This window comes from Bombina bombina, chromosome 9 (genome assembly GCF_027579735.1).
Source record: "Bombina bombina isolate aBomBom1 chromosome 9, aBomBom1.pri, whole genome shotgun sequence".
In the NCBI taxonomy this organism is placed as follows: Eukaryota; Metazoa; Chordata; class Amphibia; order Anura; family Bombinatoridae; genus Bombina; species Bombina bombina.
Window position 1 is genome coordinate 42,833,610 of NC_069507.1, and position 23,797 is coordinate 42,857,406.

At 42.0% G+C, this 23,797-nt stretch overlaps 1 protein-coding gene across 1 annotated transcript in view; it reads right to left on the reverse strand.

The window, feature by feature from the left end:
• Positions 1-430: 430 nt before the first annotated feature.
• Positions 431-23,797, reverse strand: part of LOC128640376 (rap1 GTPase-GDP dissociation stimulator 1-like) — a 148,498-nt gene continuing 125,131 nt past the window's right edge. Inside the window, exons 11-14 of the mRNA XM_053692871.1 lie at positions 21,821-21,960; positions 19,031-19,157; positions 3,720-3,848; positions 431-801 (exon numbers count right to left, since the gene is read on the reverse strand). Coding sequence (XP_053548846.1) covers positions 650-801; positions 3,720-3,848; positions 19,031-19,157; positions 21,821-21,960 — 548 coding nt within the window. The 3' untranslated portion in view covers positions 431-649. The remainder of the gene's footprint in view (positions 802-3,719; positions 3,849-19,030; positions 19,158-21,820; positions 21,961-23,797) is intronic.

The following is a 23,797-nucleotide window of genomic DNA, read 5'->3' on the forward strand; positions in this document are numbered from 1 at the left end:
TCTTTAAGCGGTGGTGCCTTCTGTTTAGGTCTGCCTGTCTTGTTCTCCCTCCCTGTTCATTCTGTGTCTTCTAGCTTGGGTATTGGTTCTCACTAAGAATTGGAATGACGTTGTGGACTCTCCATGTCTTAGGAAAGAAAATAAATGTTATGCTTACCTGATAAATTTCTTTCTTTCCGGACATCGAGAGTCCATGACCACACCCTTAATTGAGACAGTATTTTTTGTTAAACCTCAGGCACCTCTACACCTTTGTGTTATCTTCTTTTTCCATTTCCCTTCGGCTGAATGACTGGAAGTTATGGGTAAGGGAAGTGACACTTAACAGCTTTGCTGGAGTGCTCTTTGCCTCCTCCTGCTGGCCAGGAGTTGAATATCCCACTAGTAATTGGAATGACGTTGTGGACTCTCCATGTCCGGAAGAAAGACATTTATCAGGTAAGCATAAATTTTATTTTTTACATCTTGTACACTACTAAGGTTTCAGTGGATAAACTATTGTAAAATTGTACTTAATGTTTATTAAGGGAAGATTATATATTCTTCTCGTTGAAGTCTAACCTATCCCTAAAAGGGGTCTTACATGGGGCAGAAGGCTGTTGGGGGAGGTGTTACTAAGCAACTTGGTGTAGTCATTGAGGAGTTAATACTACACAAAAAAGCGCCCGCTGTTCTCGCTGGCATCTCGCAGTATGTGGAGGACGGTGTTTGCTTGTTTAACCACATTGTTGTTGTTATGTAGACAAAGCTTCTCCAGGATCTCTTTCAAATTCACGTCTTCCATTTCCTTTCGCAAATCATCTGGTAAACATGAAATAAAGTTTTTGTTCATTACCACGACAGATGAAGAATAAGGTAATTTAAAGGTACAGTAAACATTACTGGCAACAAAGGGCCCTACCTTTTATTTACTCACCCCACTACTTCCGTTTCAGGGGTACACAACCTCAAGATTTGTTTAAAGGGATAGTAAACCCAAACGTTTTCTTTTATGACCTCAGATAGAAGATACAATTTTAAACAACTTTCAAATGTTCTATTATCAAATTTGCTTCATTCTCTTGTTATTCTTTGCTGAAGGAACAGCTGAAAAAATCTAGTTATCCAATCACAAGAGACAAATGTGTGCAGGCACCAATTAGCAGCAGCTCCCACTAGTGTAGGATATGTGTGTATTCTTTTTCAACAAGGGATACCAAGAGAACAAAGCACATTTGAAAATGGAAGTGAAATTAAGTGTCTTAAAATGACCTGCTCTATCTGAATAATGCAAGTTTAATTGTGACTTTCCTATCCCTTTTAATATTACACATTTTTAATCAAATGTAGCTCTGCAGCCGTTCACAGCTACCCAGCCGTTACTGCATTTCCCCCATATTTAACCACAGTAAATTCAAGATTAAACTTTCATGATTTAAATTTGTTTTTGTTTTTTTGGTATCCTTTGTTGAAGAGGATACCTAGATAGGCTCATTTTCTGCAATGCACTACTGGGAGCTAGCTGAGCACATCTGTTGCTAATCACAGGAGGCATATATGTGCAGCTACCAGCTTGCTCCCAATTATGCATTGCTGCTCCTGAGCCTATCTAGGTATGTTCTTTAATAAAGGATAAAAAGAGGATGAAGTAAATTTTACAATAGAAGTAATTGGAAAGTTGTTTAAAATTGAATGTTGTCGCAATCTTGAAAGCTTTATTTTGTCTCTGTCTATTTAAAGGAATAGTCCAATCAAAATTAAACTTTCATGATTCAGATAGAGCAGCAACTTTAAGCAGGAATGTAAGCTCAGGAGCTGGCCCATTTTTGGTTCAGAACCTGGGTAGCACTTTCTGATTGGTGTCTAAATGTAGCCACCAATCAGCAAGCGCTACCCAGGTGCTTAATTTGAATTCAAATAAAGATACAAAGAGAACGAAGAAAAATTGATAATAGGAATAAATTTGAAGTTGCTTAAACTTGCTGCTCTATCTCATAGGATGCACATGGGACTCAGATGATATGATTGTGTATGTATAGGCACGTTCAGGTGTGCACGGATGCACATGGGACTCAGATGATATGATTGTGTATAGGCACGTTCAGGTGTGCACGGATGCACATGGGACTCAGATGATATGATTGTGTATAGGCACGTTCAGGTGTGCACGGATGCACATGGGTCTCAGATGATATGATTGTGTATGTATAGGCACGTTCAGGTGTGCACGGATGCACATGGGACTCAGATGATATGATTGTATATGTATAGGCACGTTCAGGTGTGCACGGATGCACATGGGACTCAGATTATATGACTGTGTATAGGCACGTTCAGGTGTGCACGGATGCACATGGGACTCAGATTATATGACTGTGTATAGGCACGTTCAGGTGTGCATGGATGCACTTGGGACTCAGATTATATGAGTGTGTATAGGCACGTTCAGGTGTGCACGGATGCACATGGGACTCAGATGATATGATTGTGTATGTATAGGCACGTTCAGGTGTGCACGGATGCACATGGGACTCAGATGATATGATTGTGTATAGGCACGTTCAGGTGTGTATGGATGCACATGGGACTCAGATTATATGATTGTGTATGTATAGGCACGTTCAGGTGTGCACGGATGCACTTGGGACTCAGATGATATGATTGTGTATAGGCACGTTCAGGTGTGTATGGATGCACATGGGACTCAGATGATATGATTGTGTATATGTATAGGCACTTTCAGGTGTGCACGGATGCACTTGGGACTCAGATTATATGATTGTGTATAGGCACGTTCAGGTGTGTATGGATGCACATGGGACTCAGATGATATGATTGTGTATATGTATAGGCACTTTCAGGTGTGCACGGATGCACTTGGGACTCAGATTATATGATTGTGTATAGGCACGTTCAGGTGTGTATGGATGCACATGGGACTCAGATGATATGACTGTGTATATGTATAGGCACTTTCAGGTGTGCACGGATGCACATGGGACTCAGATGATATCACTGTGTATAGGCACTTTCAGGTGTGCACGGATGCACATGGGACTCAGATTATATGACTGTGTATATGTATAGGCACTTTCAGGTGTGCACGGATGCACATGGGACTCAGATTATATGACTGTGTATATGTATAGGCACTTTCAGGTGTGCACGGATGCACATGGGACTCAGATGATATGACTGTGTATGAATAGGCACGTTCAGGTGTGCACGGATGCACATGGGACCCAGATGATATGACTGTGATGATATGACTGTATGTATAGGCACGTTCAGGTGTGCACGGATGCACATGGGACTCAGATGATATGACTGTGTATGTATAGGCACTTTCAGGTGTGCACGGATGCACATGGGTCTCAGATGATATGACTGTGTATGTATAGGCTCTTTCAGGTGTGCACGGATGCACATGGGACTCAGATGATGACTGTGTATATGTATAGGCACTTTCAGGAGTGCACGGATGCACATGGGACCCAGATGATATGACTGTGTATGTATAGGCTCTTTCAGGTGTGCATGGAAGTGCTTAGGTAACTATTGTTGTATATAGTATTGGACATTTGTAAAACGAATACCTGAGTAAATTGCTGTGTTTTGTAGGTGAGAGGGTAAAGCAAGTATAATTTGTAGGAATGGCATGTGCACAAATACTGTGTAAGCAGCATCTTTATTATGTAAGAAAAGGAAATAAGTGAGTTTTAAACATGTTTGTTCAATACCTGAATCTAAAAGACTGCACAATAAACCCATTGCATTGTACTTCACCTCCGGACCCTTCACATCATCCGCCAGAATATTGTGCAAAATTGATACCAACCCGGACTCCTTGTAGGCCGTCTCTACATCACCTGAAGATGAACAGAATTATGGTAAAAATGTAACAACTTTATTAATCATATTGTCCCTTTACAATACTACTCAAATCATTCATTAGGACCTCTATTTAGTAAGAGTGGAGTAATATGCCTGCTTCAGCACAGGTGCTTTAATCACAATTCTTGAATTACTGTTAAACCTATCTGTAGCTTCCATTCAAATCCATCAGAATTCCTTTGCAAAAACATCACACGGTAGCTCAGTAATATTTTATTTGGTTCTCAATCCAATCGCCTTTTACAATAGTACATTTTTGGAACTAGTAAACTATTTAAAAGGAAACTAGTTAAAGGGACAGTCTAGTTCAAAATAAATTTTCATGATTCAGATAGAGCATGTAATTTTAAACAATTTTCCAATTTACTTTTATCACCAATTTTGCTTTGTTCTCTTGGTATTCTTAGTTGAAAGCTTAACCTAGGAGGTTCATATGCTAATTTCTTAGACCTTGAAGCCCACCTCTTTCAGATTGCATTGTATCAGTTTTTCACCACTAGAGGGTGTTCACGTATTTCATATAGATAACACTGTGCTCGTGCACGAGAAGTTATCTGGGAGCAGGCACTGATTGGCTAGACTGCAAGTCTGTCAAAAGAACTGAAAAAGGGGCAGTTTGCAGAGGCTTAGATACAAGATAATCAGAGGTTAAAAGTATATTATTATAAATGTGTTAGTTATGCAAAACTGGGAAATGGGTAAAAAAGGGATTATCTATCTTTTAAAACAACAAAAATTCTGGTGTAGACTGTCCCTTTAAATATAAAGGGCAGGGGGCGTGGCCTGACCAAGCTGAGAAATGGCCGCATAATTAGTGAGCTCTGCTCGGCTCATCGAACAAAAATTACTTATATAGTCCCAGGCATCAACCAACTACCTCAAAAGAAGGAGCATCAACCTAAACCCTAACCTGGTCACCCCGATTACTCTAGGAGAGCTGGCAGCGCATGGAGGAGGGTAAAGAACAAGCTCCTAGCAAAGTTTCACAGCACCACAGAAGCAGCGACGGCGCCAAATAATACCAGACGGCTAATACTACTCATACCGCAACACCGGAGATCCCTGAAAGTGGCAAGCGGCCACAGAGAAGTGGTGAGAGCCATCGGCAGGTAAAAGCAGCAGCGGAGGCTGAAGGGAGCTGCGCAACATTGAACCCACGCTACAGCAGGGGGAATCCCCAAGATGGCGACGACGACCGCAGTGAACTGACACCGCGAGCGGAACTACCCGCCAGGTAAACGCTGCATATTAAAACACAGGGCAGAGAAAGGGAAGCCGAGGGGCACAAAAACTGCAGCAAGCAATGAAAGTTCCCCTACATATAACATAAAAACCCACGGTTCCCAGGGGCTAGATCCAGGCCCTAGGAAAATTCAAAAGTGAGGGGTGGCGAGAACAGAAGGAAAAGACAGCCTCCAATATACCTAAATAATAGAGATCCCACACAAAGACCAAACTCCCCACTGAATGTGACAAAGCTCAGCAGATCCACCTGAAGGCTTGCAATTGCCCAGTTAGACAGAATAAGTATACTTGCCTGAACCAGTGGTACCGATAATTTAAGCAGAGGAACTGGGAGAGACTTTCAATATAAAAAACAATAGACGGAGTGGCACTAACTGAAACACTCCCAATACCCCAGCAATAGCTTTCATCGCCCAAAACCACAAAAGACATTAGACCACAAATCTGTGTGGCCCCAGCTACACTACTAGTAGTAAGAGCAATAATTACCTCCACAATAATGTCAGCCAGAAGACTAATGAAGGGCGATAAAACAACTAAGCCATCCACAGTCAACGCCTATTTTAAAACAACTATAAACCCCAAACCAAACATAATGGAGTATATGGAAGAGGGGGATCAAGAAACATCAGATATAGAACAGGCTGACACAAATGAAGAAACCACCCCAGTGACCAAAGCAGATCTGAAGGGCTTGGTCTCTAAACAAGACATAACGGCCAACTTCGAAAAGCTCTGGAACAAAATTGACAACATGCATACGGCAATGACCAATAGCTTATCTGAAATCAAATCAGATATTGCCGAACTTGGAGGGCGGATGGACACACTGGAAGAACACACAGACACCCTAGTCGAAGATATCACTAATGTTACCCAATCCGTGGCCTCCCATCATCAGGAATTAACCGAGATCCAAGAAAAACTCAAAGATCTAGAGAATAGGAGTAGGAGGAACAATATTAGGCTGAAAGGAGTTCCAGAAAGCATCCTTAATAAAGACCTCTCCTATGTAGCGCAATTGTTTCACCAGGTGACAGAGGGAACTGGAGAATTCGACATGGGAATTGAAAGAGCCCACAGAGCCCTCAAACCAAAACCCAAAGAGGGCATGCCCCCTAGAGATATAATTATCAAAATGGCGCTTTTCCAAGACAAAGAGAAAATCCTACAAGGAGCACTCAAGAAACCCACACTGAAATTCCAGGGGAACGTAATACAGTTCTATCAGGATCTTAGTGTTAGAACTCTTCAACGCAGAGGGGCTCTCAGACCGCTGACACAGCTATTAAGGAAACATCAAATAGCATACAAATGGGGTTTCCCCTTTGCCCTGTACATTAATAAAGACTCCAGAACAATTACTCTCAAAGAACCATCAGATATTCCTGAGGTCTGCCAAATCCTAGGCCTGGAAACTCCAAAGCTCACACCCCCTGCCCCCCTACAGCGACTAATGAAACCAGCGGACCAGATCTCGAAACCACAATGGTCTAAATCGACTAGGAAGAAACAAAAAACCTGAAAACTCCTCTTTGGGACATACTTAGGGACACTAAGCCCTCCCATGTTGAGCTCTGTAATAGCTATCGCAAGTTGACATGGAGACAGCCAAGGAAATACAAGCTCTTAAAGGACACTTTCTCCAAAATCAACAATACCTGTGAAACCTCAGTTTTACAGAAGGACTGGCTTTCCTTCTCCTGAAAGATCATCTCTGAGAGTACAGGGACATTTGAGGACTCAGAGCGAGACTTTACTTACAACAACTACCCTTATTGCCTTGGGACTTTTTTTCTTACTCACGCAAGCTCAATTCGATGTAGCTGAACTGACACCCCCAGTTAACAAAGACTTATTGTTATTGCACTTTAAGTGATTTTCTAATATGTTTTCTCCTCCTCTTCTTGTTCTTTTTCTTTCTCCCCCCCCCACTCTCTCTTACAGTTGCAATGGTTGGAGGCCCCTACAATTGGGCCCAGAGTTCTGTTGAATTGTATTGTTGTAACTGTTTTCTTCATGTGTTTCAAGATGTAGTATGGGAGAGGTCTATACAATTAGGGACCATCATGAGGGCTGCTTTGGAGCTATCATCAGAATGGTATGAAACTCTGGAGGGTGGGGAGCCTGGAGAGGTCTCACGAAGACCAGGTAAGCTGACAATACACAAACAACACATAAATGGATGGTGAGTTGACTATAGCTACACATAACGTACGAGGCCTCAACACTGACACCAAGAGAAGATTAGCCTTTAAACAATACACCATGCTCAAGGCCAAGTTACTGTTTCTTCAAGAAACACATTTTGTAACACCCCAACTCCCCTACTACTGGACTAAAAACTTCCCCACACACTTCCACGCAACTACCAAGACGAAAAAGAGAGGAGTCTCGATTCTTATTCACTCCTCTATTACATACACGAATCCGCTACTGCGGATCCCGAAGGTAGATACTTAATCTTAAAGGGACAGCTAGACAATGTAGACGTTGTTTTGTGTAACGTTTACGCGCCCAATGAACAACAGCATATATTCTTTGCCAAAATATCGCAACTTATAACACAGTGGTCACAAGTCAGAATAATTTTAGCGGGCGACTTTAATATCCCCATCTCACCACAAGGCACAAGGGACCCAAGAACGACATCAAATAAACAGTTAAGGCGGGACAGCATAATGTGACACATTCAGGATTCACACAGTGCACACTCACTGCTAGATTCCTGGCACGTTTTAAATGGCAACACCAATGAAACAACCTTCTATTCAGCGGCCCACAATACATATTCCCGACTTGATTATATCTTCACCAGTCAAATTATGCAACCGACACTCAGCTCCTCCAGCATTTGCCCCTGTGTGTGGTCGGACCACTCAGTGGTGTTACTTAAGATGACTGGACTGGTAGACCCAAATAGATCTAGGTCCTGGACGTATGACCCAATCTTACATAAAAACCCGCATATCCACTCCTCCACTTTGCAACACCTGACTGAATTTTGGGACATTAATACAGACACCACTGACAACCCGACATATGTATGGGCCGCGCACAAATCCGTACTTAGAGGCACTCTCATCAAAGAAAAGACTATACACAATAGACAGACGAGACGAGACTGGTTGCAAACACATGAAGATATAGCGCATTTAGAAAGACAACATAGATTAACGGGGAACCCCACTACACTGAATAATCTGCAAAACAAAAGAGACTCGTTGGCTAAGATGCTGAGCTCCCAAGCCAACAGAGCTATAATGAAACTAAAATCACAGTATTTTATATACGCTAACAAGCCCGACAAATTCTTGGCTCATAAACTTAGAGAAAAATACAAAACAGCTAACATCCCACTCATTGAAAGACCGGATGGTACAAACACTACACACCCCCAAGAAATAGTTGACACCTTTGGAGACTTTTACGCGCAGCTTTACGATGGCCACAAAGTAACACACAGCCCAAAGATAGAGACTCTCACACAGAGCTTTTTAGAAAATCCTTTGTTGATTAAACTAACAGCAGATGACAAAAAGTTGTTAAATGAACCCATCTCAACGTTAGAGGTTGTCTTAGCGATAAAAGCTCTAAAACCAGGGAAAGCAGCAGGTCCAGACGGTTTCCCAGGGGAATACTACAAATTGTTCAGAAGGGAACTTGTCCCCCACCTGACCAAATTCTGTAACCATATTATGCAAGGTCACCCAGTACCAGCTGAGCTGCTGCAAGCAAAAATTATAGTCATACCCAAACCAGGCAAAGACCCAAAAAAGTGCCCTAGCTATCGCCCCATCTCCCTGATTAATCAGGATATTAAAATCTTTACTAAGATCTTGGCCAATAGGTTAGCAAACATTTTACCCAAACTAATACATAAAGACCAAGTAGGATTCATTAGAGACAGAGAAGCCCCAGACAACGTGAGACGAACTATAGACACGGTCCATCACCTCTGCGAAACACGAACGCCTTCTCTGCTCCTCGCGTTGGACGCGGAGAAGGCGTTTGATAGAGTAGATTGGAGGTACATGATTAAAACCCTGACACAAATGAACTTCGACGGCCCCTTCCTTGACGCCATCAAAACTATATACACCAACCCATCGGCCCTTGTGTCCTCCAATGGATATAGATCTAAATCGTTCCCTATTCTAAATGGGACCAGACAGGGGTGTCCATTGTCCCCCCTGTTATTTGCGCTGTGTATAGAACCCCTGGCAGCCAAGATAAGGACGAACCCTGACATAGTAGGAGTTAGAGTGGGAAACGCAGACTATAAAATTAGCCTTTTTGCTGACGATATACTGCTCACCCTGACCAGTCCTATGCTTTCACTTCCGAACCTATATGAAACGCTAGGAGAGTTTTCATTAATCTCCGGCTATCGTATTAATTCTGATAAATGGGAAATGTTACCAATAGAGATCCCCGCTCACACAAAGAAACTAATCGAAATAAACTTTGATTTAAAAGAATCTAAGGGTCCCTTGAAATACTTAGGGGTGGGAATAACGGCCCAGACCCAGCAGTTATACAAAGCCAACTACACACCTCTATACAAATCTATCAGAAAAGACCTACAATCATGGAAGAAGCATAACTTCTCCTGGATGGGGAGGATATCAGCGGTAAAGATGACCGTGCTGCCCCGCCTGCTCTATCTCTTCAGGGCTTTGCCCATACGCATTCTATATCCCGACTTAGAGAAGCTTCAAACAGAGATACTGTCATTTATCCACTGTAAAAAACATGCTAGAATAGCAAAGAGAACCATGACAAGCCACAGAGGCTTGGGTGGCTTGGGGATCCCCAACTTCATTGAATACTACAAGGCAGCTAGACTGGCCCAGGACGCCTTATTACTTAGGGCCAAAGAGGAAGCTCTTTGGATTCAGTTAGAGTCAGACATGAAGGGGGGAGGTGGGTCAGACGCCATACTATGGGACCACAGAGATAGCACACGCGAGACAAAGCAGCACCAATCAGTCACAATAGAGACCACCCAAATTCTATGGTCAGAACTAGCACATAAGAGGGATGTGCCCCGTAACCTCAACATTGAGACCCATCAGATACCTCCTCCACAAAGATTTGCAAAGAGCAATCAATAAATGGGAAAATAAGGGTCTGTACAGTGTAGCAGACTTCTTAATTCAGAATAAAGTGATGACCCACGCCCAACTAAAAGATAAGATATACCCTGACCCTTTGCACTGGTACCTATACCTCCAATTATCATCGTCGATACACACATATAGGCAATCAATACAGACCAGAGGGAAACTTACCCTAGAACATATATGTAACTCTACAAACAGACCAAAACAGTCCATCTCTAGAATATACCTAGATATACAAACGTCAAAGTCCCCAGCTAAATCACCTCTCATGCAAAGATGGGAAGCAGACCTAGACATCAGACTGGAACCAGAACAATGGTTTACGACTTTTGAAACAGCCACTAAAGGCTTGCTGAGCGCAGACCTCAGAGAAAATACTCTGAAGACGATTTTCAGATGGTACTTAACACCCCTTAGAACAACACATATGACACAAACAGTATCTAGATTGTGCTACAGAGGATGTGGGGAAGTGGGCACATACCGTCACATGTTCTGGGACTGTTCAGAGGTTCAAGCCATATGGCAGTCACTATCCAACCTAATTAGCTACCTGTTAGACGAGCAAATTCAGATTAGCAGGACACAGGCATTACTCCACGAGCGACTTCCTAACTTCAATAGTCCAATAAACACTTTCATTAGAATACTATGTACGGTGGTGAGAACCTGCATAGCTAGATACTGGAAAGTAGGCACACCGACATGGCAAGAAATCAAAAACAAAATTCAACATACATATAACATGTACGACTTAGCAGCATGGACACTAGATACCAAAACCAAGAATGACGAAATCTGGTTTTACTGGAATTATAGAAATGGCTTCAACCACCCTCCCTTACCGGCAACAATTCACTCTCAGGCCTCCAACCGCTAGATAGGTACATCTAAGTAATTATATAGAGTTTATCTACTGCCCTCACGACCAAAAGGTACTGCAATCACTTACTACCCTCTCAGATCTCTCTCTCCCCCTTCTATGTTTCTCCCCTACTTCTTTCCCCCCCAATCACTGGAAGATTTAACCACCCTCAGAAATTATTTTGTTTGATTCTAAGTTATATATAATTGTGAGTAGATGGATGAGATAAGAACACCTACACTACACCTCCTGTTACGAGGTACTGTTCATTGAAATTTATAGCCAATGTAACATCCTGTTTTGTTTCACAGCTTTGTAATTGGCGGCTAGAAATGACGCTGTATGTTCTTATGTTTTCTTCTTTACTTTGAACAATAAAAATGATTTAAACATAAATATAAAGGGCAAGTCTACAATGAAACCGCTAGAATAAAGCCAGTTTTATTGCATTTGGCAGATGTATTATGATTAATATTATTGTTTATAAAATGCTAAATATTATGCAGTGCTGTAACATTAAAGTATACAGTTGCAGAGGACAATACTCAGACAGCATTTACATAAGTCATTAAGGGTAGCGAGACTTGCCCTTGAGTCACTGTAAGCTGCAGTGCAAACCAACTTTACATAAGACATACATCCTCACTCTGCTTTACAGGTGCACAAAAATGTTGTCAGGTGTAAATTGTATTCTTACCTATATTATTCAACAGCAACTTGGTAGTTTTTAAAAAATAAAATTAGCATCTCCTGAGTATGTTTCTTATCAACTCTAATGTAATGGTATATAAAAGACTTGTTTAGCGCTAGGGACCTTCTCCTGTGATCAACTCAGCTAAAAAAACAGAATTTATGCTTACCTGATAAATTACTTTCTCTTGCGGTGTATCCAGTCCACGGCTTCATCCCTTACTTGAGGGATATTCTCATTCCCTACAGGAAGTGGCAAAGAGAGCACACAGCAGAGCTGTCCATATAGCTCCCTCTCTAGCTCCACCCCCCAGTCATTCGACCAAAGGTTAGGAAGAAAAAGGAGAAACCATAGGGTGCAGTGGTGACTGTAGTTTAACCAAATTATTTTTTACCTGACTTAAATGCCAGGGCGGGCCGTGGACTGGATACACCGCAAGAGAAAGTAATTTATCAGGTAAGCATAAATTCTGTTTTCTCTTGCAAGGTGTATCCAGTCCACGGCTTCTTCCTTTACTTGTGGAATACCAATACCAAAGCTTTAGGACACGGATGAAGGGAGGGAACAAGACAGGTACCTTAAACAGAAGGCACCACTGCTTGCAAAACCTTTCTCCCAAAAATAGCCTCCGAAGAAGCAAAAGTATCGAATTTGTAAAATTTGGCAAAAGTATGCAGTGAAGACCAAGTCGCTGCCTTACAAATCGGTTCAACAGAAGCCTCATTTTTGAAAGCCCATGTGGAAGCCACTGCTCTGGTAGAATGAGCAGTAATTCTTTCAGGAGGCTGCTGGCCAGCAGTCTCATAGGCCAAACGGATGATGCTTTTCAGCCAAAAGGAAAGAGAGGTAGCAGTCGCTTTCTGACCTCTCCTCTTACCAGAATAGATAACAAACAAGGAAGATGTTTGTCTGAAATCCTTAGTTGCTTGTAAATAGAACTTTAAATAACGAGCTACATCAAGATTGTGCAACAGACGTTCCTTCTTCGAAGAAGGATTAGGACACAGAGAAGGAACAACTATTTTCTGGTTAATATTCTTGTTAGAAACAACTTTAGGAATAAAACCAGGCTTGGTACGCAAAACTATCTTATCTGCGTGGAACACCAGGTAAGGTGAATCACAGTGTAAGGCAGATAATTCTGAAACTCTTCGAGCAGAAGAGAGAGCTACTAAAAACAAAACTTTCCAAGATAACTTAATATCTATGGAATGTAAAGGTTCAAACGGAACCCCTTGAAGAACTGAAAGAACTAGATTTAGACTCCATGGCGGAGCCACAGGTTTATAGACAGGCTTGATTCTGACTAAAGCCTGAGCAAACGCTTGAACGTCTGATACCTCTGCTAGACGCTTGTGTAAAAGGATAGACAGAGCGGATATTTGTCCTTTTAAGGAACTAGCTGACAAACTTTTCTCCAATCCTTCTTGGAGAAAGGACAATATCCTGGGAATCCTAATCTTACTCCATGAGTAGCCCTTGGATTCACACCAACAAAGATATTTCCGCCATATCCTATGGTAGATTTTCCTGGTGACAGGCTTTCTAGCCTGAATCAGAGTATCTATAACTGACTCAGAGAACCCACGCTTTGATAGAATTAAGCGTTCAATCTCCAAGCAGCCAGACGTAGAGAAACTAGATTTGGATGCTTGAACGGACCCTGTATTAGAAGATCCTGCCTCATTGGCAGTGTCCATGGTGGGACAGATGACATGTCCACTAGGTCTGCATACCAAGTCCTGCGTGGCCACGCAGGCGCTATCAGAATCACCGAAGCCTTCTCCTGCTTGATTCTGGCGACCAGACGCGGGAGGAGAGGAAACGGTGGAAAAACATAAGCCAGATTGAAGGACCAAGGCGCTGCTAGAGCATCTAAAAATACCGCCTTGGGGTCCCGGGACCTGGACCCGTAGAGAGGAAGTTTGGCGTTCTGACGGGGCGCCATCAGATCCAATTTTGGAGTGCCCCATAGCTGAGTCAGCTGGGCAAATACCTGAAAAGTCTGACGACTTAGAAAATCCGCCTCCCTCTTGTCTACTGGGATGTGAATTGCTGAGAGATGGCAGGAGTGATCCTCCGCCCACCTGATTATTTTGGTTACTTCCGTCATCGCTAGGGAACTCTTTGTTCCCCCTGATGATTGACGTAAACTACAGTCGTGATGTTGTCCGACTGAAATCTGATGAATTTGGCCGCAGCTAGTTGAGGCCATGCCTGAAGAGCGTTGAATATCGCCCTCAGTTCCAGAATGTTTATCGGGAGAAGCGTTTCTTCCCGAGACCATAAGCCCTGAGCTTTCAGGGAGTCCCAGACCGCACCCTAGCCTAACAGACTGGCGTTGATCGTTACAATGACCCACTCTGGCCTGCGGAAACATATTCCCTGAGACAGGTGGTCCTGAGACAACCACCAGAGAAGAGAATCTCTGGTCTCCTGGTCCAACTGAATTTGAGGAGACAAATCTGCATAATCCCCATTCCACTGTTTGAGCATGCATAGTTGCAGTGGTCTGAGGTGTATCCAAGCAAAAGGGACTATGTCCATTGCCGCTACCATCAATCCGATTGCCTCCATGCACTGAGCTACAGATGGCCGAGGAATGGAATGAAGAACCCGGCAAGTAGTTAAGTTTCAACTTTCTGACCTTCGGCAGAAATATTTTCATTTCTACTGAATCTATTAGTGTTCCTAGGAAGGGAACCCTTGTGAGTGGGGACAGAGAACTCTTTTTGACGTTCACCTTCCACCCGTGAGACCTCAGAAAGGCCAATACAATCTCAGTGTGAGCCTTGGCTCTGTGAAAGAACGGCGCCTGAATTAAGATTTCGTCCAAATAAGGTGCCACTGCTATGCCCCGCGGTCTTAGAACCGCCAGAAGGGACCCTAGCACCTTTGTGAAAATTCTGGGAGCAGTGGCTAAACCGAATGGAAGAGCCACAAACTGGTAATGCTTGTCTAGGAAAGCGAACCTGAGGAACTGATGATGATCTTTGTGGATAGGGATATGCAGGTACGCATCCTTTAGATCCACGGTAGTCATATATTGACCTTCCTGGATCATAGGTAAGATTGTCCGAATGGTCTCCATCTTGAATGATGGAACTCTGAGGAATCTGTTTAGAATTTTTAGATCCAGGATTGGTCTGAAAGTTCCTTCTTTTTTGGGAACCACAAACAGGTTTGAGTAAAAACCCAGACCTTGTTCTGCAATTGGAACTGGGTATATCACTCCCATCGTATGTAGATCTTCCACAAAGCGTAAAAACGCCTCTTTCTTTGTCTGGTCTGTAGACAGACGAGAAATGTGGAATCTTCCCCTTGGAGGGGAGTCCTTGAATTCTAGATGATATCCCTGGAAAACAATCTCTAATGCCCAGGGATCGTGAACATCTCTTGCCCAGGCCTGAGCAAAGAGAGAGAGTCTGCCCCCTACTAGATCCGGTCCCGGATCGGGGGCTACCCCTTCATGCTGTCTTGGTAGCAACTGCAGGCTTTTTGGCCTGTTTACCCTTGTTCCAGCCCTGGTAAGGCTTCCAGGTTGCCTTGGGCTGTGAAGCGTTACCCTCTTGCTTTGCAGCTGTAGAGGCTGAAGCCAGACCGCTCCTGAAGTTACGAAAGGAACGAAAATTAGCTTTGTTTCTAGCCTTAAAGGGCTTGTCCTGAGGGAGATCATGGCCCTTTTCCACTGTGATTTCTGAAATAATCTCTTTCAATTCTGGCCCTAAAAGGGTCTTTCCCTTGAAAGGGATATTTAATAATTTGGATTTTGACGACACATCGGCCGACCATGACTTGAGCCAAAGCGCTCTGCGCGCCATAATGTCGAAACCTGAATTTCGAGGCGGCGTCTGTGATGAAAGAATTAGCCAGCTTTAGAGCCTTAATTCTATCCATAAATTCGTCATAGAGGTCTCCGTCTGGAGTGACTCCTCCAGCGCCTCAAACCAGAAAGCCGCTGCAGTAGTTACAGGAATAATGCAGGCAATAGGTTGGAGAAGGAAACCTTGTTGAACAAAAATTTTCTTAAGTAAACCTTCTAATTTTTTATCCATAGGATCTTTAAAAGCACAACTGTCTTCAATTGGTATGGTTGTGCGCTTAGCAAGTGAAGAAACAGCCCCCTCTACCTTAGGGACCATCTACCACGAGTCCCGCCTGGGGTCAGTTATGGGGAACATTTTCTTAAAAATAGGGGGGGAACAAAAGGGACACCTGGTCTATCCCACTCCCTAGTAACAATATCTGCAACCCTTTTAGGGATCGGAAACGCATCAGTGTATACAGGGACCTCTAGGTACTTGTCCATTTTACACAATTTCTCTGGGACCACCATAGGATCACAATCATCCAGAGTGGCTAATGCCTCCCTGAGCAATACGCGGAGGTGTTCCAGTTTAAATTTAAACGCTAATGAATCTGACTCTGCCTGATGAGAAACCTTTCCTAAGTCGGAAATTTCTCCCTCAGACATCAAATCCCTCACCCCCACTTCGGAGTATTGTGAGGGTACATCAGATAAGGCTACCAAAGCTTCAGACTGCTCATAATCTGTTCTTAAAACAGAGCTATCGCGCTTTGCAGGAAAAACTGGCAGTTTGGATAGAAAGGCCGCAAGGGAATTATCCATGACTGTCGCTAGTTGTTGCAATGTAATAGGGGCAGACGCACTAGAGGTACTAGGCATCGCTTGAGCGGGCGTAACTGGTTGTGACACATGGGGAGAGGTAGGCGGACTATCCTCATTACCTTCAGTCTGAGAATCATCTAGGGCCACACTTTTAAGTGCAACAATATGATCTTTAAAGTGTATAGACATATTAGTGCAATTGGGACACATTCTGAGAGGGGGTTCCACCATGGCTTCTAAACACATTGAACAAGGATTTTCCTTAGTGTCAGACATGTTTAACAGACTAGTATTATACACAAGCAGGCTTGGAAAACACTTTAATCAAATAAAAAACACAATTTGAAAAAACGTTACTGTGCCTTTAAGAAATAAAAAGAGCACACAATTTTACAAAACAGTGAAAAATGCACCAATCCTTTTGAAATTTTTAAAGTATGTACCTAATGCTTTAATATGATTGCACAGCAAGTTTCAGAACGATTAACCCCTTAATGCGCAAACCGGAGCAGCCTAAAGCCAACAACCGGTTAATTATCTACAGCACCTTGCCACAGCTTACTGCTGTGGCCCTACCTGCCCTTAGGGATCAGTTTTGGGGAAATAAAGCTTCTTCTAGGCCCTCAAGCAGCAGCTGGACCCTCCATGTGAAGCAGCATGAAACAGACTTTCAATTCTAACTGCGCATCTGAGGCGTGAAATTAGGCCCCTCCCACTCCACTCTGGAGTTGTGAGGCCTACCAAAATCACTTCTAAGTGACTAAATTTATGCCATGTGGATAATAACCCCAGTAAAACACTCCAAAGTGCTTAAAAAGGTGTCTCCAACGAGTATTTCTTAAATAAATAATCGATTGCCCAGCATTATTGTCAACCAGCCTATTTAGCCCTGTCATGTAAGCATTCAATTCTATACTAAGTCTCAGAACATAGCTTACCCTCCCCACATGGGGATCTTGTCAGTCTTCTAGCATTATCTCAGTCTTGTCTAGAAATAAATGACTGAACATACCTCATTGCAGTCAAGCCTGCAAACTGTTCCCCCCAACTGAAGTTTTCTGGTACTCCTCAGTCCTGTGTGGGAACAGCAGTGGATTTTAGTTACAACATGCTAAAATCATTTTCCTCTCAGCAGAATTCTTCATCACTTTTCTGCTAGAGAGTAAATAGTACAAACCGGTACCATTTAAAAATAACAAACTCTTGATTGAAGATATAAAACTACAAATCTAACACCGCATTCACTTTACCCTCCCGTAGAGAGACCCTAGTGCTTAGAGCCGGAAAAGAGAATGACTGGGGGGTGGAGCTAGAGGGGGAGCTATATGGACAGCTCTGCTGTGTGCTCTCTTTGCCACTTCCTGTAGGGAATGAGAATATCCCACAAGTAAAGGATGAAGCCGTGGACTGGATACACCTTGCAAGAGAAATATGTATAAAACTATTTTAGACATTTTGCCTTGCAGGAGAAACAGCAAGGCGGAGCTACACCCAGGAAATGGGAGCTGCAAATGCTTAAAGCTTCAGAAAAGTAAATTGTTACAGTGCATTCTAAAGGATTTAGAATGGTTTGAATTTTGAAAGTCATGTAAGAACTGGACTTGAATTGACACCTCTTTTATAACAGAAATAGGCTTTGATGTAGAAGACTGAACTTGTAAAATACAGTATTAGCTTATTTAAAGGGAAACTATACTTAAAGCGACATTGTACACTAGATTTTTCATGGCATAAATGTTTTGTAGATGATCCATTTATACAGCCCATCTGGTAGTGTTTTTATAACAATCTATAGTTTTGCTTATTTTTTAATAACATTGTGCTGCTTTGTAGACTCTTAACAAAGCCCCACAGTGTCAGATGTATACACGTGTTTACAGACTACTGCTGGCTCCTGTTTGTTATCTGTCTTTTCATATGCAGAAGAGGGGGAGGGGTGGTCTGCTCTTTTTGTTTACCCATTCCCTTTCAGATAGTGTCCCAGACTAACCTCACCAGCAGTGCTAAACTGGGAGCTTCTAAGTATCTTTTAAAAAGGTTTTATGCTGTGTTTTTATATTGGTATCTGTGCATATTCTTCTTATTAGTAGTGTCAGTCTATTACATGCAATTATATGAAAAATATTATATACTGTCCCTTTAAAGGTCCATAATAGTCAGAAAATGACATGCTCTAATTCGTTAGAACATATCATTTTAAGTCTAGCGGTCCTGCACTAATGTGTGTTTAGTCCCCACCCACAAATCCCCTGTGGGACTCCAGGATGTCCTACATAAGTGTAATTTCTGGAGATGCCATTGCCTTTAAACAATAGACAATTGCAGTTCTCAAGATATGGCACCCATTGTGCTGAGGATAAGAGTGAAATTCCCCTCTGCCACATGCCTCACTGACAACATTTGTCCCACCAAAAATGAATTTCTGGAACATCCTCTATCTAGTTGTTTGTCCAACTCTTTATGAGACACAAATCTTCTTATATCAGTGTATTTGACAGTTCTACACAGCAAGTTATTTTAAGAAATGTCAGAATGTATCTTAAGCTTTGTACTTCATGTCCTAGAACAATAATAAAGACACAAATATTGTGTTTTTGTACCGAGGTTGATAGCAGATGCAATAGCCAGTGCAATGAGGGCTTCATTCTGCATAATTGCGTGTTCACTGGTTGTCATGGTTACCAGATGCCTCACGCCGTGGGCCTGTTCAATAGCTTTCACTACATCCTGAGGGAAACATAGAGAACACTTGAATAAATATGTAGCCTTGGCATTTAAACAATATTCTATAAAAAGTAAATTACACGACATTCATGATTATAGCATTTCTGCAAATTACTTCTTTATTATATCTTGTAAAATTCAGGAATATAGTCAAAACCTGTTCCGTAAAAATATTAAAGCAACATAAACCCAGAGCATTGCAAGAAATAAATATAATTACAATTGAAAGTGTTCTCAAACAGTTAAAGTAATTCTCCATACAAAAGTTTGCTTATGCACAGCAAAAACATTGCTATGCCCTTTCACTTATTTTGCCTGTTTTTTGTTTCATTTAAAGCTGCAAAAATGTGTTTTATTTCTTTTAACGCTTCCTCTAAAAGCGCTGTTGTGCATTCCATGGTGTTCAGAACCATGACCCTCCAACATGCTACACAGTGTTTGTTACTTTTGGCCAAAAGCCTCATAAAAGAGGCTGGAGTCGGCCCTACTAGCGTACGAACATATAAACCAGAGGGTTCAGCTGGAACAGGAGCGGCTCTCATTGGGCAGATAACATGATGATTGCCTGACAGTGATTAATCCTTCTCCCTTGATTAGTCCACACAAAAGGATGTGAGCAACCGTCCTGTGCTAATATTGGGGCAGGTTTTTCTGTACAGCAACACTTGTGGCAGCCATCTTGGAAAACTTACCAACATGTTTGTAAAGGCACATCCATACTACACTGTAAGCCCGGACTTTCAAGGGGGCACAACAGGGGCCAGACATGATGTCTGTGTTGCCTGGTCCCAACCAGCCCCTCTCAGCAATGCCACTATCGACAGCAGGGTCAGATTGGCCCCCTGGAGTTTTTTTTGCCCAGTCTCATCTGACACCCCTGTAGTTACGCCCATGCCCCGCAGTATGCACTATTCATATGAGATGCACAGTAACCTAGCAACGGACAGTAAAGTCAAAATGAAACTTTCATGTTATACATGTTCAGCAATGTTTCAACATTTTTTGTAGCAATATTATAGAATGATAGACATGAGCACGCTTCTGAGCTGACCTAGGTTTACTATTCAACAAAGTATGCCAACAGAACGAAGTAACGTTAATAACAGAAGTAAGTTGGAATGTTTTTTTTTCCTAAACTGCATGGTCTGTCTAAATCATGAAAGTTTAAATGGACACTAAAGTCAAACTTAAACCTGCATGTATCAGACAGAGCAGGCAATTTTAAAACACTTTCCAATGCATTTCTATTATCAAACGGTATGCATATATAAACCTTTGATTCGCTGATGGCTGTCACATGATACAGGATGGCTGTCACATGATACATGGAAGGAAAAAATCTGCCCATTTGAAATTCAGAATAAGTGCTTTTGTATTGTCTTGTTGTTTTGTTGATTATGCTGTTTTACTGTATTTAATAGTCCCTTAATTTAGACTTTACTGTCCCATTGTTATATCAAGGGTCTAATTAGTGGGTGAACCACACAAGTAATTTTACTGACCACCTTGCTAAAATTTAAATGAATATTAGCCTAAAATTATCATTTAATTAATTTGTTAAATTATGCAATTATTTTGTGCTTCGGATAGCTTAATAAACATTTATTAAGTAACATAAACATTATAATATTTAAAAGTATTACACTATCTGGCAACATAAAAAAAGAAAATAGAGAGCCACACTCAACTGAAAAAGAACTGAAAGCTGAAAAAACTTCTGTGCTTGTCCACAAGACCAGTGTCACTCAAGGTGGAGTCTCTTTTAGCTCACTATGCCTTTCACAGAGGAGAAATGTCCTATAGCATATCAGTCTGATCCTGCCAAATGACAGTCCGGTCATGAAATACCAGGAAACTCTCCTCTGAACAAGAGAAAACGACAAACCCCAGACGTATGTTTCATCCTCTCTGGGCCTCATCAGTGAGGTGCAGATGCATTCCTCCAGGGCAGGGTTCTTCAACCTTTTTCCCTAATACCCAGTGTAATGATACCACTTTCATAACCCTATTTTTATGCTTGGTCTGAACATTTCTGAAAATGTACAAGATCTTTTGCAAAGTGACTATAATGTGTGCATACTTTATTCCTGAATGTAGTCAAACTTGAAAGTATTGTATAGGTAATAACACACACATACGCCAATACAACACACCCACTCTTATACAACACACACATGCCCATATAACAAACCCACTCTCATACAACACCCCCCCACACACACACTCTCATATAACACAGTGAAACACACACACACTTTCATACACCACACACTCTCGTATAACACACACACGCCACACACTCATACACCACACACTCGTATAAAACACATACACGCAACACTCTCATACAACACACACTCATATAACACACACACCACATACTCTAACATAACACAAACTACACAACACACTCTCATACAACACACAAGTCTCGCCCCAGTAAACAACCCTTGGTTTGAAGAACCCTGCTCTAGGGCATGTGAGCAAGGAGTTCACATCTACTTTCCCATTTTTCTCTCGGGAGACCCTAGAGTAATTTGAACCCTCCTGGTAACTTCATAATACCAGCCGACACACTGACCAGCATAACGTTATTTGGATAACAGTACTGTTGTCAGATTTACTTACTGAATATAGTCACATAGGGATTAGGATATTTTTCTCACCTGACACTTGCTATGGCGCAGGAGCGATGCCAGCAGCCTTTTCGCTTCTCCTTGCACCCCTACGTGATCTTTGGCCTCACACCACTGAACAAGCCTAGTCAACAGATTGGCATCCTGCCCCAGAATCCTGGCCGTTTCAGCTTCATAACAGGCGAGAAATATAAGTTCATTAATGAGATGAGTAGAATGTGCAAATGTTTTGCAACAATCCAAAAATTAAACAAATTTTAGCACATGTGTTTCTAATTTTTGTACAACAATCTAACGATTATTTAATGTAGTAGTATTTCTAATGCTATCTTCAAAGGGACATTCTGGTCAAAATATAAATGCCCATAGATTAATTACATCTTTTAATATAAACATATGTGCAATATACATGTATTGGCAAAAATGCTTCTATGAAAAGTTATCACTATTTGAGTGTTAACATTTGTCTCTGCACGTGAAGCATATCTAGATATTAACAGTTCACCAGCATTTTAAATACTGCAGCTGCTCAGAACACCAGTGGGGGCTTGTATCATGTCAGCAATGAACAAATTCAGTCATTACCAGATGATACAAGTACCTTAGGCTCTATGTTTAAAATTGTCAAGGGAACTGAAATTTAAAGAGCTTAGATATGAATGTAACATCAGATGCTTTAGAACCACAACTGCTAGGATATGACAGTATTAATTAGGGTGTATTGTATTAGTGAATAGTATGGGATACACATGGTGATCCTGCGCAACAATGTATTACTCAGTAATCACACAATACAATATTAATATACAGGTGCAGTTTTCCACATATCCCCTATGGCTGCCACATGTGTCAGGGTTGACACTGTGGAAGGAAAAAATAAAGCAGCAGGGGTAGTTGAAAACAATCCTGAGATAAGAGTTGTATGCTCTGTGATGTTTATAATATTCAGACTCTTGCAAGAGAAAAGTAAAGATGGCTGCCACACAGTGAGAAAAACTTATGGAAATGAGAGGAACAGAACAAATAATATTGACACTCGTATACGTTTTAGATTTGTTTTTTAGGAGAGTAAGGCAAAGATACAATGTTCTGCGGTAGCTCAGAGGATCAAACTAGAGCAGTTCTTGCCAAGCAGGAGCGCCAAGCAAACTGGCCACGAACTGAGGGAGCGAGCAGAGAATAGGAGCTGCTGCTAGGAGCGGTAATGTGAAGCTGGCAGATGACGTCACCGCGTTCCCGTAGAACACTGCTGCGAGCTGACAGGCAGGGAGAGAGGTAGCTGGAACTGGAGTGCGGCAGAGAGGTAAAGCAGAGTCCTCTCGACTTTAAATATAGAACACAGGATAAACGATATGTTGCCTTAAAGTAAACTAGTCAACAAAGATAGTAGGTACAATGTTAGGTTTTTCAGGAGTTCAGAGGTTTGTGAACAGCGTTCACAAGATGGCATAGGTTCACAGAAGATCTAAGAAAGATTACTGCAATACTAAGCAATGAGATATCATGAGGAGGAGCCTTAAATAGGGAGAGGAGTGAGCCTGCTCTGGGTCTTAAAGGTACAGTGGTTATGTGATACCTGACAGAATCCCCCCTTCAAGGAGCCACTCCGGGGCTCAAAGCTTCGGGCGATCTGGATGTCGCTGATGAAAAAGTGTAATTAAACGTGGAGCCGAAATGTTGCAAGCTGGTTCCCAGGAATCCTCATCGTGCGAGTATCCTTTCCAATGAATGAGGTATTCCAAGTGACCTCGTCTAATTCGTGAATCCAAAATAGTGCGTACCTCATACTCCACACTAGGGTCTATAGTAACTGGTGGTTGCACTACCGAAGTAATGGGGTCTCTAACTTCTCTGTAGGGCTTGATAAGCGAGACGTGGAAAGTTGGATGAATTTTGAGGGTAGTTGGTAATTTGAGACGTATGGCATTAGCATTTATGGTACGTAATACTGGGTATGGACCGATGTATAGAGGTGACATCTTTTTTGAAGGAGTATTGAGACGTAAA